The sequence below is a fragment of the Myxocyprinus asiaticus genome, chromosome 7 (assembly GCF_019703515.2).
Source record: "Myxocyprinus asiaticus isolate MX2 ecotype Aquarium Trade chromosome 7, UBuf_Myxa_2, whole genome shotgun sequence".
Taxonomy (NCBI): domain Eukaryota; kingdom Metazoa; phylum Chordata; class Actinopteri; order Cypriniformes; family Catostomidae; genus Myxocyprinus; species Myxocyprinus asiaticus.
The window spans coordinates 71274-90000 of NC_059350.1; the positions used below are offsets into that span (position 1 = coordinate 71274).

Sequence of the window (18727 nt, forward strand, 5' to 3'; positions counted from 1 at the left end):
TGAGTGTGTGTGTACAGGGTTGGGAGGGTTACTTTTGAAATGTATTCCATTACAGATTACAGAATACATGCTGTAAAATGTAGTTTTTAATGTAATCCTTTAGATTACTCAAGGTCAGTAATGTAATCTAAATACTTTGGATTACTTCTTCAGCACTGGTAGATTTTTTCACTTGTTTTGACTATAAAAACTCTGCCAGTACAGTAAGACAAAATACACGTTAAAAATACATTCTCTGAAAAACCGAAATATCTCATGCAGTGTTGTTTCTAAAACAAGATAAATCTAACTGATCTTGTTTTAAGGATTTTTAGATATTTTTACAGGAAAACAATCCAAAAATTATCAAGAATATGATTTTTGCCCTAATATCAAAGATCTTACTAGAAAAAAGAAATTATGATCTAATATTAATTTTCTTGATAAAAAAATATGATCGTGTCTGGTAACATGTGCATGTAATATGGCTAGAAATAACATTGAAATAAAGAAATAAAGCTAGAAATAAAGCTGGCAATTTACACAAGGTTTATTTCTTCTGCTCCAAACTTACTTCAAACTTACTTCTCTGTCTGCTCGTATGAATGTAACACATCATAAGAAAGTGTTTCACCGCTGTTCAAATGCACTTTGGATCGTATCATTTATATGTATAAATGTTTTCCATCTGAATGGACTAAATATTAAATGAAACAAATGACAATAAAACACAAAGTAATCTCTTCCGTAATCAAAATACTTTTTGAATGTAACTATTCTAATTACCAATTATTTAAATTGTAACTGTAGTGGAATACAGTTACTTATATTTTATATTTTAAATACATAATCCAGTTACATGTATTCTGCTACTCCCCTACCCTGAGTGTGTTTGTGTGTCAGTGTGTGTGTGTGCATAAAATAACTACATTTTCACACTCTCAAACACACACACTCTCAAACACACTCACACACACACTCACGCACATACACACACTCTACACACACACACACACACACACACACAAACACACTTACACACTCACACAGACACACACTCACACAGACACACACTCAAACATACACAGACACACACACATACACATACTCACACAGACAAACACACACTCACACAGACATACACACACAGACACACACACACACTCAAACACACACACTCAAATACACACACATTCACACTCACACACTCAAACACACACACTCACACACACAAACACTGTCTGTCATTCGTCCATCACAAGCGACAAGGACCATGGATGTCATCCATCAACGATGGGTATGCAGATGACTGGTCAGTCCAATCTGTGCTCTGAAAAGTCTGTTGCAGTGGGGGCAAGGATTCCTTCCGGGTGAGGAGTAGGTTCTGGCTCGGGATTTCCTGGCAGCATGCTTCTTTTTGGCATCACCAGTCCTTTTACACTCAAAAGAGGCTATGCCAGTGGAGACTTGTCTGCGCCAAGCTGGTCAGTAGCAAGTTCTCCCAGCTGTCAATGTTGATAGAGCAGTTTTTCACCCTCTTTTGTCCACCCTGAGAAGTCTTGCCATGTTGCAGCTCGCTGAAGAAATGTTTTTTGGGTAGGCGTTCGTCTTCCATGTGAATAACGTGGCCAGCCCATCTCAGCTGAGACCTAAAGAGCATTGTGTGGACGCTGGTCATGCCGGCCTGTGCGAGGACCTCGGTGTCTGGCACTTTGTCTTGCCACTTGATCTTTTGAAGTTTTAGGCAGCTTCCTGGCATGACGGCTGTACACTGTCCATGTTTCGCTTGCATAGAGCAGGGAGGGGAGGACGATTGCAGCATATACTTTCAGCTCGGAAAGCTGATGCCTCTTCTGTCCCAGACATTCGATCTCAGTCGACCAAAAGCTGCGCTGGCTCTGGCAATTCTTATATTCACCTAATCGTCGATGTGGACAGCTTGAGACAGAGTGCTGCCCAGGTACGTGAACCGGTCAACGTTGTTGAGCTTTTGGCCATTGACGGTGATTGACGGCTCGGTGTACACAGAGACAGGAGATGGCTGATGAAGGACTTCGGTTTTTTTGGTGGAAATGGTGAGACCAAAGTTGCTGCAGGCAGTAGCGAAGAGGTCCATGCTATGCTGCATGTCTGACTTCATGCTGGCATTTAAAGTGCAGTCATCTGCAAATAGAATGTCATGGCTGGTGTAAGTCTGCACTTTGGTTTTTGCCTAGAGTCTTCTCAGATTGAAGAGCTTCCCATCCATGCGGTACTTGATGTCAATGCCAACATCGCTGTCCTTGAACACATCTGTCAGCATGGCGGAGAACATGAGGATGAAGAGCGAGGGAGCCAGAACACATCCCTGCTTCACCCTGACTCATTTGTGACTGAGAATGGCTCAGTGTAGTCGCCCTGATCCTGGACAGGGGCCAACATGCCGTCGTGGAACTGGCGGACCATTTCGATGAAGGTCTCAGGACATCAAAACTTGGCCATGATCTTCCATAATCTGTCCCTGCTTACAGTGTCAAAGGCTTTTGTCAGGTCCACAAAGGAGGACGTTCTGCTCCTGGCACTTTTCTTGCAGTTGCCTTGTGGCAAAGATCATGTCAATGGTGCCTCGCTCTTTCCTGAAGCCACACTGGCTCACTGGTAGAAGACCCTGGTCAAGATGCAGTGTTAGTCTATTCAGGAGTACCCTGGCGAGTACCTTGCCTGCTATTGATAGCAGGGAGATCCCTCTGTGTTTTCAGAGGCTTGTCGATTCCCCTTGCATTTGTAAATGTGGAAGATTGATGCATCCTTAAATTCTTGGGGAATGCCTTTTTGGCTCCATACTTTGCAGAATAGCTCCATCAGCCTCTCCACCATCTTGGGTCCGCCCGCCTTGTATATCTCCGCTGGGATGGAGTCGGCGCCAGGGGCTTTTCCACTGGCAAGGAGATTGATGTGGAGGATTGTCAGAGGGTCTACCATGGCCTCATTGATCTCCACCTGTGGCAGGCATTCAATTGCCTCATCGTTGATGGAAGAGGGTCTATTGAGAACACTGTTGAAGTACTCTGCCAGCGTCTGAGGATCTTGTCTCTCTCGTAGGTGAGAGTGCTGCCATCATCACTCAGGAGAGGGGCTGTACCTGATGTCGCAGGAACTTACACAGTCTGAAGGGCACTGTAAAAGTTAATGTCGTGTTTGTCTGCATATGCCTGGATCTCTTCGGCCCTCTGGCTTAGCAAAGTGACCTACATCTCATGCAGTTTATGCTGGATAGTCTGCCATATCTTGCTGAAAGCATCCTTCTTTGCGGCAGACTTGTGGTCATTTCTGTTGGCACGGAGTCGGCTGTGCTTTTCCTCCAGGAGGGCTTGAACCTCAGTAGAGTTCTGGTCAAACCAGTCCTGATGTTTGTGAGTGGTAGAGCCAAGTGTTTCTGAGGCAGTTGTGTACACCAGGTTTCTGAAGGCTGTCCAGCTTGACTCAACATCTGGGGTTTCAGGATCAATGCTTCCAGCTCATTTTCTAGTCTGTCTGCTAGGGACTGCTTGACGTTGATGCGCTTCAGTCTGGAGATGTTAAGGCGCTTAGGTACTTTGATGCCCCGGGGGCGCCTGTGAGGCTGGACTCTGATGTTCAGCTTTGACACTAAGAGCCTGTGGTCTGTCCAGCAGTCTGCGCCACACATGGCCTGTGTGACATGGACATCCTGCCTGTCCTGCTTGTGAATGATAACATGATCGATTTGATGGCAGTGCTTGGAGCGGGTGTGCATTCATGTCGCCTTGTTATGGTTGGAAAGACCATGTTGGTGATCAGAAGGTCGTTTGCAGCACACATCCTCAGGAGGAGATGACCATTGCTGTTACATACAGATTTTTGGACAGCAGCAATTGCAGCTTACAGATCCTCGTAGAACCTGTCTTTGACATCATCTGGGTTGGTCATGGTTGGTGCATAGGCGCTGATGAGTGTGACTTGCTTCTTTCCAGGTAGCGGGAGTTTCAGTGTCATCAGGCGGTCATTGATTCCCTTTGGTAAACTGGAGAGCTTGCTCAAAAGGCTGGACTTGACAGCAAACCCAACACCGGTCTCCTGCCATTTATTTACACCACGACCACTCCAGAAGAACGTGTAGCCGGCTCCAACTTCTGTGAGTTGTCCTTCATCAGCTAGACGAGTCTCACTCAGGGCTGCTATCTGCACAAACACACACACTCAAACACACACACACACACTCTCTCACACACTCACACACATAAACTCACACAGACACATACGCACGCATACAAACACATGCACTCAAACACACACACTCACACACATACATGCAAACACACACAGACACACACTCAAACACACTCAAATACACACTCAAACACACACACAGACACACACAATCAAACATACTCAAATACACACACACACTCACACGCACTCAAACACGCACACTCACACACACACACACACACACTTACACACACACTCAAATACACACATTCTCGCACACACACAGGTGTAAATAATTCATACTGTCTGGGCACTAACAACTCTCTCTCTCTCTCTGTTTGTGTGTGTTCAGAAGGGTCAGAGTGTTGCAGAGTTGATTGTGTGTTTGGGTGAACAGGAAGTGTGTCTTTGGTTATAAATGTGTAATAGACACTGTGAGAGTTGGAGTGATTGTTTATCATGAGTTTCAACAGTATTTAATAACACTTGAAGTCTGTTTGACAGTATTTAACCCAATGATCATTGGGACTGAAGTTTCAGTACCTATAATCAAATGTATAGTTTAGTATTTCTACACGATCTGTTACGGTTCCTCTGGCATGATGATGATGATGATGATGAATGTGCTTTTGTTTAGTTTTTTTCTATGTGAATATGTGCTCAGAGCCACAAAAACTGGCTTCCTGTAACAATTTTAATCGCATGAATAATGTTTTGACACTCATTTTTTACATGCAAATTAAGTGTACGAGAGTTAAAGGCCATTAAGCAAAATTAACGCATCAAATGAAATCCTGTAATGTTTCACATTTCACCCATGAAAACAGTCTAATCTTTCAGCAGTTCTCCAGTAAAATCACATTCATTATGTTTGACAGTACCAGTATCATCTCTGTCATCTATTATAATCTCACTGCAAAAAAATAAAATAAAATAAAAATGTGGAAATGTGCTAGTATTTTTCAATGGGTTAGGCTTAATTTTATATTCTATTCAGGGTCATTATCACAAGTGTGTTTGTGGTTAAAGAGCTTCAATATTCATAAACACTTGTTTATTTTTGTCCCTTTATCTGTTTTTATTGGAGTATTTGTCCAGTAAATACTGAAACTCGGCAGCATTTCTCAAGCAGATGCACACAAGATGACTTGTCAGGTTATATTTACATCATCTAAATTACAATGCCAAAACTCAAGATGCGAAAAATGAAAAATATGTCGTCAGTTTGCGTGCTAGTTTTCATTTTAGAAAATAGTCCTTAACGCTTCTTTTTTTTATTTGATTACTGAATCCAAGTTTGATAAACCTTTGCAAACAAACGGCTTTGCTAAGATTAAAGCAGAAGAACAAGAGGAAATCTCATTGTCTTGGACAGAGTTGGTCAAAAAGGTTGAGAAGCACTGAACTAAAACATCTTCAGACATCTGCGTTTGAGACAGATCTCAGACAGATTACCCATCAGCCCATGTTTCTCTGTACATACACTAACAGACAGAGAAAACTGAAGAAACCTACTTAATATGAATTTTGATGATTATTTTCTAACGTGTAATACTGATGCAAACCAACATCTGAGAAACATCCAATCAAACCAAATAAAACAATCTATCAAGATGATAATCCAGTTAATTCATTAGATTCAGTTCAGTTATGGATTAATGGAGTGACAGCTGCAGTTTAATTACACAACCACTATTGAGAGCAGAACAAACGCTGATAAAACAAAACTATTGAGGAGAGACAGGCGTGATGTTAAAGATCAGGATGACTGCCATTAGTTACATGGACTTTATTTATAATAATCTGACTGACAGAATGCTGGGGTCAGGGGTCAAGATCTGTTGTCATGTTAAGTCTGCTTTGATGATGTCATTGATCTGGTTTCTGCACCTCCTCGTACTGCGGCTCATCTGCATCTTTATCTGCATCCTCGTCTGCTCCTCGAGAGTTTGGCACCCACAAGCCCGAGTCAATGCAGCGCTTCATGTGGTATTTGGCCTCCTGCAACAAACACCATAGTCAAACACTAACACAAGTTTTTTTCCTCATTTCAAACATCTCTGGTCAAAACTCATGAAACATCTGCATCTAATTACACTTTGTTTCATTCTGGGATGCATGGGTTGGTCAGTGTTGAACTGTGATGATATACACTGCATGAAATAATCAGATATAAAGGAGTTAATTGAGCTGACAGGAACAGATCTTACTAAGTCCATTTCATCTACTATTTTATTGTTGTTTCCAATCATGCCTGAATTCTGTGAATAGTTCTATTTGATTTTCAATCAATCACACCGACCGTTGGATCCATTTTGCTGATGGTTTCCTGCAGCATCTGAATGTCTTTGTCATCAAAGCATTTTTGCATCTCCTGCGATCAGAACAACAGACAGTTATGTGATGTCAAACTCAGATATCAGTGATAATCAATTCACAATGTGTGTTGTTACAAAGCAGATACAGAAAACAGAAGCACAGTGCTACAATACTCCCAGATATCAGAAACTGATTTCATAGATATCAGACATTAGGGATGCCACAGTGTGAGGTTTTGGCGGTTAGAAAAACCAAACAAAAAAAACAATCACAGTCAATGATTATTTATGTAACAGCACTGAGAAAAGTCATATTACAATTGAATTGTTAGTGGACACATATCTTAGGGATATACAGTATGTACGCTAAAACAGCCCTACTATGTAAACAGAGTTGCTTCAAAAGTCCATAACTCTAAGATTATTGTGGGTGCACAACATGTACTTTATGGCATCCAACAGTTTTTTTCTTCTGCAATAGTATCAGACACAAATATCATTAATATGAAACACAGATATCAGTGATATAAGACACTGTGATAATAGACACAAATGTTAGTGATATCAGACACAGATATTAGTAATATTAGACACCGATTGTAATCATATAAGGCAGTGGTTTAGTGAGATCAGACAAAAATATCACTTATGTCAGACACAGATATCAGTGATATTAGACATTGATTTTAGTGATGTCAGACACAGATATCAGTGATATCAGACATTTATTTAGTGATATCAGACACAGATATCAGTGATAATAGACATTGATTTTAGTATATCAGACACAGATATATCAGTGATATCAGACAGATATATCATATCAGTGATATTAGACATTGATTTTAGTGATATCAGAAATTGATTTAAGTGATACAAGACAGATATCAGTGATATCAGACAGAGATATCATATCAGTGATATCAGACATTGATTTTAGTGATATCAGACAGACATCAGTGATATTAGACATTGATTTTAGTGATATCAGACACAGATATCAGTGATATCAGACATTGATTTTAGTGATATCAGACACAGATATCAGTGTTATCAGACACAAATATCTGTGATATCAGACCCATATATCAGTGATATCAGACACAGATATCAGTGATATCAGACACTGATTGTAGTGATATCAGACACTGATTTAAGTGATGTCAGACACTGATATCAGTGATGTCAGACACAGATATCAGTGATATCAGACATTGATTTTAGTGATATAAGACAGATATCAATTATATCAGATACAAATATCAGTTATATCAGACACAGATATCAGTGATATTAGACACTGATTTTAGCGATATCAGACACAGATATCAGTGATATCAAACATTTATTTAGTGATACCAGACACAGATATCAGTGATATTAGACAGTGATTTTAGTGATATCAGACACAAATATCTGTGATATCAGACACTGATTTTAGTGATATCAGACAGATATCAGTGATATCAGACAAAAGTATCAGTGATAGCTGATTTTAGTGACATCAGACACAAATATCAGTGATATCAGACACAAATATCAGTGATATCAGACACAAATATCAGTGATATCAGACAAATATCAGTGATATCAGACACAGATCAGTGACATCAGACAAATATCATTGATATCAGACACAGATATCAGACAAATATCACTGATATCAGACAGACATCTGATAACAGACAGATTTTAGTGATACCAGACAGACATCAGTGCTATCAGACACAGATATCAGTGATGTCAGACACAGATATCAGTGATATCAGACATTGATTTTAGTGATATCAGACAAATATCAATGATATCAGACAAAATATCAGTGATATCAGATCCATATATCAGTGATATCAGACACAAATATCAGTGTTATCAGACCCATATATCAGTGATATCAGACATTGATTTTAGTGATATCAGACACTGATTTTAGTGATATCAGACCCATATATCAGTGATATCAGACATTGATTTTAGTGATATCAGACACAGATATCAGTGATATCAGACAAAAGTATCAGTGATAGCTGATTTTAGTGACATCAGACACAAATATCAGTGATATCAGACACTGATTTTAGTGACATCAGACACAAATATCAGTGATATCAGACACTGATTTTAGTGACATCAGACACAAATATCAGTGATATCAGACACAAATATCAGTGATATCAGACACAGATATCAGTGATATAAGACACAGATATCAGTGATATAAGACACTGATTTTAGTGACATCAGACACAGATATCAGTACCCTAGTTACCATCCATTTTTCGTGCAATTTTGTTATCGACAAAGTGAAAATGCGTAAAAAAAAAGTTTGGTAAATTTGCCGTCTTCTGTCTGTTTCCATTCAAATGACCTTTTATCAATAAAAATAGTGTGCATGATGACATCATGCCTAAAAAAACACTTTGTCGCATAAGTTTTGATTTATCGCAAAAGAAATCTGCCCTTAAGCCATTTCCATTCAGAAATGTGTGTTTATCGCCATTTGTGTACCTTTCACCTCCCAGATGTCCCTAAATGTTTTTCCTCGAAAGTTTTGGTAAAATGGGGAGAGTATTGAGAAAATTCTGTGAAATAAGCCAGCTTACTGTCATTTTAATTTCACAAATAAATGCAATCACAAAAGGAGGAATTGCAATCAATAGATACAATCCCTTCTGATAGGACTATAATATTGGTTCTGATGTTTTGCCTATCGCAGGTTGCCACCGGTTCCGACCCAAAAGTGAATCATCATGGCCCTGTTCAAGCTGGCAACCTGCACCAAGTAGTGGGGGAAATTTTCAGTCTTAGTATAAGGACCATCCATCGATGTGTATATGCTGTGTGCACAACTATTAAAGAAACATTGATGTGGTGTAATATCAGTGTTTACATATGATACATTCCTGATATTCAATAGGCTATTTTGAACAATCATCTAATCTAAACCATTATCATCACAACTGCATTATGTCCCGCATATTTGTCCAGCAACTTTTAACGACCAACTGAACTTGATTGTCATCTCAAATAAACTTTAGCATCATAATGCAATTTATATTTTCTGAAGAAGATCAGAAAATGCAACCCGATTTAAAGAGGGTTAGATTTAAAATGTTCAAAAGCTGGTTTTCTGAAAGTGAACTCATTGGACAAATAGTTCTGATAGTTTATAGTCTTGATAAAAGTGTAGAACATTCTGAGAATGTCATTCAGCCAACTTTTTTCATCTACAGAACTAATTTAAGTTTGTGTAAAGAAAAGGAATATATAGGTCTAAATATTTTTTTTTTTTTTTTCATTTGGTAATTTATTTAAATTAATACAGGGAATTTTGCTGGCATTTTTTCAAAAATAAGCTTAACAATAATTTTATAGAATTGGGTTAGGCCTACACGGTGTTAAAAAAAGCACACTGATCTTTTCTCCTAGTACTGTGTATTTATTTTTAATTTAAAACATTTTGTGCACAGAATTTTTATTTTTATTTTTTTTTTTTTGTATTTTGGGATAATTCCAAGACTGCCGCCTATTATTTTGAATGGTGTGTAAAAGCAGCTTTAATAAATAAACGGATGGCTACTGCGATTAAATGAATCACAAACAGTGGCCATTCATTTGTTCTCCGTGCACTTGCCGATGTGCATGTCTTGATACGAGATATTTGTGTTGGCACTCCTGGAAGTGTCATGTTTGCAGTGATCGGATCTTTATGCTGTTAAGATCAATTCATAATCACGTACAATATATTGGCTTTCAAGGATGTACACCTTGTCCTCATGATTAACACAGGATAACGATTGGGGCAATTCTGTCATGTGACACTACATTTTTGCGTTAATGGCAATTTTCTCGACAAAATGTGTTTACAGACCAGTTTTCTGCAACATTTGAAGTATCGACATATAGATTATGTGCTAGAGTTAAACAGAAAAATATTATGTCAACACTCGTGAAATTTTGCAATAATTTGCATTTCCATCAGCTATATTTTGATGCACTAAAACTTTTTTTGCAAACAATCCTTGGATGGAAATGTAGTTAGTGATGTCAGACACTGATTTTAGTGATATCACACACAAATATCAGTGATGTCAGACACAGATATAAACAGATATTAGTGAAATCAGACACTGATTTTAGTGACATCAGACACAAATATCAGTGAAATCAGACACAAATATCAGTGAAATCAGACACAGATATCAGTGAAATCAGACACAGATAAACACAGATATCAGTGATGCCAGACACTGATTTTAGAGATGTCAAACACAGATATCAGTGAAATCAGACACAAATATCAGTGAAATCAGACAGATATCAGTGAAATCAGACAGATATCAGTGAAATCAGACACAGATAAACACAGATATCAGTGATGCCAGACACTGATTTTAGAGATGTCAAACACAGATATCAGTGAAATCAGACACAGATATCAGTGAAATCAGACACAGATAAACACAGATAAAATGATGCATTTTGAGGAGTATATAATGTGTGTTTTTTATGCGAGTGAGACGAGTACAGAGCGTTGTTGCATAAATATACGTCTATTTATATTTGCACATTTATTTTGCTACGAGAATATTCCAAACAGATTTCCAAACCCAATGTCTCTTTCTATAATGCCTGGATAATAGAACACAAGGTACAGTGATATAAATACACATGGAATAATGCACATTAAGAATAACAGTAGGCTATATATAAAATATATATTATGCATAGTATTAAAATTTATATAAAAGTAAACACTGGCTCACGGTATTTTCTTTCTTTTAATTATTGCAATACTTTGTTATATACTTTTGCAAAAAAAAAAAAAAAATTGCAGTTTTATGCAATTTGTTTGCCTACAATAAAATATTGCAAGTAAAGCATTTTATTGGATATTTTACTACAAGCTTAGTGCAAATGAACTGCCGAACCTCGCTGCTAATATAATAGGCACAGTGACGTACAGTATATATTAAATAATGTACATTATTTTTAAATACATCATCTCAGGGGTGTATCAGCGGCACGTCAAATGCAGTGTTTGCCAGTTAAATGACAGAAAGCTCTTATCTCAAAAACTCGATCGGAACGAACATTCGCACCAAATAGATGGACTTGGTGTGAACAGGACTTAACATTTGAGAGCATTGACACTGGTGCCACCAAGTTCCAGCCCCTCAATAGGTAGCACCGGTGGGGGTCAGGAGTTGAGGGCTAAAAAATACACAATTTAAAGACAGAAACTAATAATAAAATTGATATTATTATTGTATTACAAAAATAAGTGCATTTTGTAATACAATATTTTGTCCCACTGAAATGCACATTTGACAGTAAGCCATTGATTTTGAGTTGAATTAAATTTACTGGGATTCACAACAGTAAAATGTATAAAAGGTAAAAAGTTAACTAATTATTCTGAAAAGTTGGGACTCTTTTCATCAGGCTCTTGATTAAAGTTCAGACATATCTTGTTATTTCACAAGATTTTACACAGAAGTATAACTAGTTTTGTTCATAATTTACACTAATTCACAAATGGTTAGGCTTTAAAGCCCTTGATTCTATTTTGTACTTGCCTTTTGAAAAAAATAAAATAAAATTACAATAGATCTGCCAAAGTATTCACAGTTTTAATAATGGTATTTGTAATAAGACAATGATAACCACGGGTAAAACAAAGCATGGGTCTTCACAACCATGGTGAGATGTGACACAATTTCTATAATACAAAGTATGGAATTTTTATAATAAAAAAGTCTCCTAAACATACACTATATGGTTTGTGGACACCCCCTTCTGAACTGCCCAAATACAAACAGCACATTACATGCCCAACCAGAGACAGAAATATACTGGATCACTGCTACACAACAATAAAGGATGCATAACGCTCTGTTCCTGGAGCAGCTTTGGGACTATCTGATCACTGTCTGGTTCATCTTCTTCCAACCTACAGACAGAATTTAAAATCTGCTAAGCCTGTAATAAGGACTGTAAAGAGATGGACCAACGAAGCAGAGCTAGAACTACAAGCCTGCTTTGACTGCACTGATTGGAGTGTTTTTGAGGCTGCAGCCACAGACCTGGACGAGCTCACAGATACTGTTACATCATATATCAGTTTCTGTGAGGATATGTGCATTCCTACTAGGACTTATTTAACGTTTAACAATGACAAACCATGGTTTACAGCGGAACTCAGGCAGCTTCGTCAGGCCAAAGAAGATGCTTACAGGGGTGGGGATAAAGTCTTGTACAATCAGGCCAGGAACACACTGAATAAGGGAATCAGAGTGGCTAAAAGAAGATACTCTGAGAAGCTGAAAAACAAGTTTTCAGCTAACGACCCTGCATCAATGTGGAGTGGCATGAAACAACTTACGAATTACAGGACTCCTACCCCCAACCCTGTGGTGGACTAACAACTGGCTGATGACCTGAATGTGTTCTACTGCAGATTTGAAAGGCCCAATCTCACACCCCACACCCACTCTGACCTTCACTTCACACAAACACCAACACCTCCTGCAACCCCCCTCCTGCTAATCTACCTGCACTTAAGATCTGTGAAGATGATGTGAGCCGCGTCTTTCGACAGCAAAGGGTAAGGAAAGCACAGGGCCCAGATGGCGTCTCACCAGCGTGTCTTCGATCCTGTGCTAACCAGCTGGACCCCATCTTCACACAGATCTTCAATAGATCACTGGAGCAGTGTGAAGTCCCATGCTGCTTCAAATGCTCAATCATTATTCCTGTCCCAAAGAAACCAAAAATCACAGGACTTAATGACTACAGACCTGTCGCCCTGATGTCTGTGGTCATGAAATCATTTGAGAAACTGGTGTTGGCCCACCTGAAGAACATCACTGAACCCTTTCTAGATCCCCTTCAATTTGCTTATCGAGCAAACAGGTCTGTGGATGATGCAGTCAACATGGGATCGCATCATATCCTGCAACATCTGGACAGACCAGGGACATATGCAAGGATCCTTTTTGTGGACTTCAGGTTAGCTATACTCCAGAATAAATTACATCAACTCTCTGTTCCACATCTATCTGTCAGTGGATTACCAGCTTTCTGACGGACAGGCAGCAGCTTGTGAGACAGGGGAAACTCACTTCTAGCACCTGTACAATCAGCACTGGTGCCCTCCAGGGATGTGTGCTCTCCCTACTACTCTTCTCCCTCTACACCAATGACTGCATCACCAAGGACCCCTCAGTCAAGCTCCTGAAGTTTGCAGACGACACCACTGTCATCGGCCTCATCCGATATGACGATAAGTCTGCATACAGAGGGAGGTTAAACAGCTGGCTGTCTGGTGCAGTCAAAACAACCTTGAGCTGAACACGCTCAAAATGGTGGAGATCATTGTGGACTTTAGGAGGAACACCCCAACACTGACCCCCCTCACCATTCTAAACAGCACTGTGGCAGCAGTGGAGTCATTCAGGTTCCTGGGCACTACCATCTCACAGGACCTTAAGTGGGAGACCCACATTGACTCCATTGTGAAAAAGGCCCAGCAGAGGTTGTACTTCCTTCGACAGCTGCGAACATTTTACCTGCCACAGGCGCTGCTGATACAGTTCTACTCAGCAGTCATTGAGTCTGTCCTCTGCACTTCAATAACTGTCTGGTTTGGTTCAGCTACGAAATCAGACATCAGAAGAATACAAAGGACAGTCTGGACTGCTGAGAGGATTACTGGTTGCCCCCTGCCCCCCCTTCAAGAACTATACACTTCCAGAGTGAGGAAAAAGGCTGGTAAAATCACTCTGGACCCCACTCACCCTGCCCACTACCTTTTTGAACTATTGCCTTCTGGCCGATGCTTCAGAGCTCTGAGCACCAGAACCGTCAGGCACAGGAACAGTTTTTTTCCTTCAGGCTATCCATCTCATGAACAGTTAAATTGCCCCATTGAGCAATAACTATGTGCAATACACAATTCAGTCTTTTTTTATATTTATCCAACACATCCAACCTCTTCTGCCATTTCATTCCTCTGAAAACAAAAAAAAAAAAACATTTGCACTGTACATAACAGGTTTGTATTTACACTGTACATAACAGATTGTATTAGATTTGCACTACCCATGTGTATGTATGTATGTATGTATGTATGTGTGTGTCTGTACATATGCGTATAATTATTTTTTATTATTATCTATGTCTTGCTGCTGATTTTGTATTGTTTTTGTATTGTTGTGCACTAGAAGCTCCTGTCACCAAGACAATTCCTTGTATGTGAAAGCATACTTGGCAATAAAGCTGATTCTGATTCTGATTCTAATTGACTAATTTGGTTACTCCATTAAATCCAGTAAAGAAAAACCTTAATGTTCCTTTATGTAATGGCTTGGGCTTTGTGTGCTTCTAAATATGTGGCAACTGTTTGGGGATAGCCCTTTTCTGTTCCAGCATGACAATGCCCCTGTGAACAAAGTGAGGTCCATAAAGAAATGGTTTACTGTGTCTGACGTGGAAGAAATTGACTGGCCTGCACAAAGCCCAGACCTGAACCCCACTGAACACTTCTGGGATGAACTGGAACAGCAACTGTAAGTCAGGCCCCATCGATAAACATCAGTTCCTGACCTCACTGATAGCCTTGTGTCTGAATGAGAGCAAATCCCTGCAGCCATGTTACTACATACAGTATGGTGGAAAGCCTTCCCAAAAGAGTGGAAGCTGTTATTACAGCAAAGGGGGAAATTGATGCTTAAGGTTTTACCTATCAGATCACTTCTGAAGACATGGATTAAACCACTGAAGTCTTATGGGTTACTTTTATGTTGCCTTTATGTGCTTTTTGAAGCTTCTGGCCACCATTCACTTGCATTGTATGGACCTACAGAGCTGAAATATTCTTCTAAAAATCTTCATTTGTGGTCTGCAGAAGAAAGAAGTCATATACATCTGGAATAGCATAAGGGTGAGTAAATGATGAGAGAATTTCCATTTTTGGGTGAACTATCCTTTTAATACAGTTAGTGTTATTTCAGTGTAACTAAATTAATGGTAAATTTGTGTAAGAATAGTGATGTGTGGATTGAAAATACTTCTCATTTATGTCTGTGCATTTCAGTGTTTTCTCCTGTTCATCTCGTCAGTGCCGTTTAGAATGTCGGGTTAACATAGTTTCAAGCTAGTTTAGTCACAGAGACATTGAGGTTTACAACAGAAGATTCTGTGCTGAATTTAAAAGTGTTTCATGACTTGCACTGGTTATAATCGTCTATGTTGCGCAGGTGACTCGGGTCACAAGTAATTGATCTCTGTAGTGGATAGGGTTGCTTCCTTCTGCTTTTGATGTTGCCCATGCCACAGAATATGTCAGTGCATAATCAGAGAGAGAGAGAGAACTGTCAAGTAAATTTAGTGATAGGTTGCAACAGGAGGAAAAATGTGCCTCAAAACGCCCCATCAGTGATACAGACATCAGTGACATCAGCTTTGATCTCTGCAGTGATTCCCATCAGGCAGTGGGGCATTTGTGATACTGTAACTGCTCAGAAAACATGTATTTTTCATAACAATATCTGGTAAATAAATGAGATGAGTGAATGTTTGTAATGAGGACAGTGCATCTATATTGTGTTATGATGATATACAAATGCATCTGTGAGAGCCGCTGCTAATAACGTTTATTCTTCAGTCTGTTAGTTACGGTTACCTCAGGCAGGGACTCGTACACCTCCGCTGGATCAAGACCGCCGGGACCCAAACGCTTCTGACGCTCCTCTTCCTCATATTCTTTCATTGCTTTCTCAATCCGAATCTTCGCTCGGCCGCGCACACGCTCCTTAAACGACTCCAATTCATCATTAAATGCGTCCTGATACTGCTGATCTGCAGTCTGAATAGACACACACAAACTGTAAGAAACACACACACACACAGTCCAGCGCTGAAGCAGCTGACACACACACCTTGATTTTGTTGAAGAACTGGCGGAAACATCCACGTGGATCCACCTGCACACTCTTGGCCAGTTCTAGAATGAACTGCATGACGATAGTTTGATGCGCCACTTGCTCCATCAGAGCGTGTTTCTAAAACACAAACACACCATTTCATTTCATTAGACATTTTTAACAATCATTTTGATTCAGACTCGCTATTAAATCATTTGAGAACCAGTTCAGCTGATTCATTGTGAGAGAGTTTCACACCACACAACAGAAATATGTATTTTAGAGAGGAGCAAACTAGAAATATAGAAATATATATTCACGTAAGAAATTTCAATGACTTCACCAGGCCTGGAAAACTGTTACCTCCTCCACCTCCAGGTCAATGCACATGATGACCAGATAATTGGCCGTTTCCTCGCACACCAGGTGAGGATTATCAGACAGATATTTCTGAGAGTCGTCCCAGCGCCGCAACATCCCTAAACACACACACTTATGTTGTATTTTATGAACCATATGCATTGTTTATTTTGTCATGCAACCGTCATTTTTATTTTAAATGTTTTACTTTATATGTCCTGTTTATAATGAATACACATATTCTAATATTTACACACAGAAAACAGAAGCTCACCAAAGTGTTTGATCTGTTTCTCGTATTTCTCCACGAAGGTTTTGTGTTTCTCTTCTTTCTCTTCCTCCGTCTCCTCCTTTTTCTCTGGCTTTACATTAACGACACTCTGAAACACAACACAAGTGTGTGAGTGTGAGAGAAACACAAGTGTGTATTCAGATCTGTATTGAGTGTCACACACACCTTACTGAAGCCCTCTTTACTGAGCGTGTCCACGTTCCAGGGCATCTTCTTCTCCTCCGTACGGTGTTCCTCTATCTTCTTCTGCCATGATCTCTCCTCTTTTTTCAGACGTTTCTCCTCCGCTTGAGCTTTGGTGAGCTCCGCTTTACTCTCGTCTGTGGATGCCATGCTCAACTCCTGCACCCGCCGCTGCACTTCTGCCAGCTTCTTCTTACTCTCCATCAGACTCTTCTCGATGTCCTCACCCTTCTTCAGAAACGCCTCCATGCGCTCCACACGAGCCTGTGACAAGGGGCGAGAGAGACTGATTTAAACAAGAAAGAGAGAGTGAAATCGAAAAAAATTTAAAACTCTCTCTAAATACTATATTAGGGGTCAAGCCCTGAAAGGGCGAAGTTGTAATCGTTAGTGTTCTTATTATACTGCTTCTGCCATGGGAGTCTATGGCAGCTAGGGCTGAAACGATTAGTCGACGTTATTGACAACGTCGACAATAAAAAAATTGTCGACAAAATTTTTTGTCGAATAGTCGTTTGATCTTAACGTAACATAAGATCATATGAAACTCTAATGATTGCACACAAGAGCAGCACTGCAGTTCACAACTGAGGAGAGGAAGAAAACACATCTCACAGTCCAGACGCACTCTAAACTTTCCAAACAGCTTCAGCTGATGTAGATCACAAAGTATGAGGAAATTATAATGCAAAAATACAAAATAAGTAAATACAGAAGCACTCTTATTGTGGAATAAGCAGAGCCGGAGCTGACACTCAGCTTAAGCAAGACTTGCGTGTCGAGTGTCTTTAAAGGAAACACCCCGGCATTACATCTTTAATGCGGTTATATTGAATGAGTTATAGCTATATTAAAGTTAAAATAATAAGGAAACTGGCATTTCTCTGTGCGGTCAGCATCTCTTCTATGAGTTGTGTGAATGTCCCGATCTAAGTGGGAGAGACTGAAACTGCACCGGCTGATGCACACTCTGTCACGGGACGCTCATCCCTCGAGCGCACATGCTTAATGCAGCTAGATTATAACGTGATGACTCGTGACTTATTGAATCATAATATATGTGTCACTGTGTATTTCTTATCATGAAGAACATTGTCGATACACAGCTTTATTATTAAGAGAGAGTTTGTTTGTGTTTTTGAGAGTTAAAGATGGATTGAAGTGAACAGAAAGGTGAGAGAGGACGTCTTCACCCCATTATACATGCCAACAAAATACATTTTTGATTTGTTTTTGTTTTGGCTTGTTTTCCAATATAAATATCTAAAACTCCTTTAAAAAAGATGCATTGACCTGAGAAGCAGCATATAAGATATTTAGACTTGCTTTTAGAGAACACATCTTGAATAGAAGTATATTCTCGCAGAAGTATAACCAAGTGAAAAAACACTTATACAAAATACACTTATATTTATGATACATTCTCTTAAAGCAAGTCTAAATATCTGATATGTTGCTTC

At 39.4% G+C, this 18727-nt stretch overlaps 1 protein-coding gene and 1 pseudogene across 2 annotated transcripts in view; both read right to left on the bottom strand.

Annotated features, from left to right (window-relative positions):
- Nucleotides 1–1897: 1897 nt before the first annotated feature.
- LOC127444232 (uncharacterized) lies at nucleotides 1898–5188 on the bottom strand (annotated as a pseudogene).
- Nucleotides 5189–5962: 774 nt separating this feature from the next.
- LOC127443815 (hsp90 co-chaperone Cdc37-like) overlaps nucleotides 5963–18727 on the bottom strand; it is a 22665-nt gene continuing 9900 nt past the window's right edge. The window contains exons 2-9 of one of the 2 annotated variants that reach the window (XM_051702755.1): nucleotides 17250–17531; nucleotides 17067–17172; nucleotides 16796–16911; nucleotides 16448–16570; nucleotides 16192–16374; nucleotides 6491–6562; nucleotides 6285–6341; nucleotides 5963–6189 (exon numbers count right to left, since the gene is read on the bottom strand). In XM_051702755.1, the coding sequence (XP_051558715.1) occupies nucleotides 6058–6189; nucleotides 6285–6341; nucleotides 6491–6562; nucleotides 16192–16374; nucleotides 16448–16570; nucleotides 16796–16911; nucleotides 17067–17172; nucleotides 17250–17531 (1071 nt within the window). In that variant the 3' untranslated portion in view covers nucleotides 5963–6057. The remainder of the gene's footprint in view (nucleotides 6190–6284; nucleotides 6342–6490; nucleotides 6563–16191; nucleotides 16375–16447; nucleotides 16571–16795; nucleotides 16912–17066; nucleotides 17173–17249; nucleotides 17532–18727) is intronic. The other variant, XM_051702756.1, reaches the window with a different exon arrangement.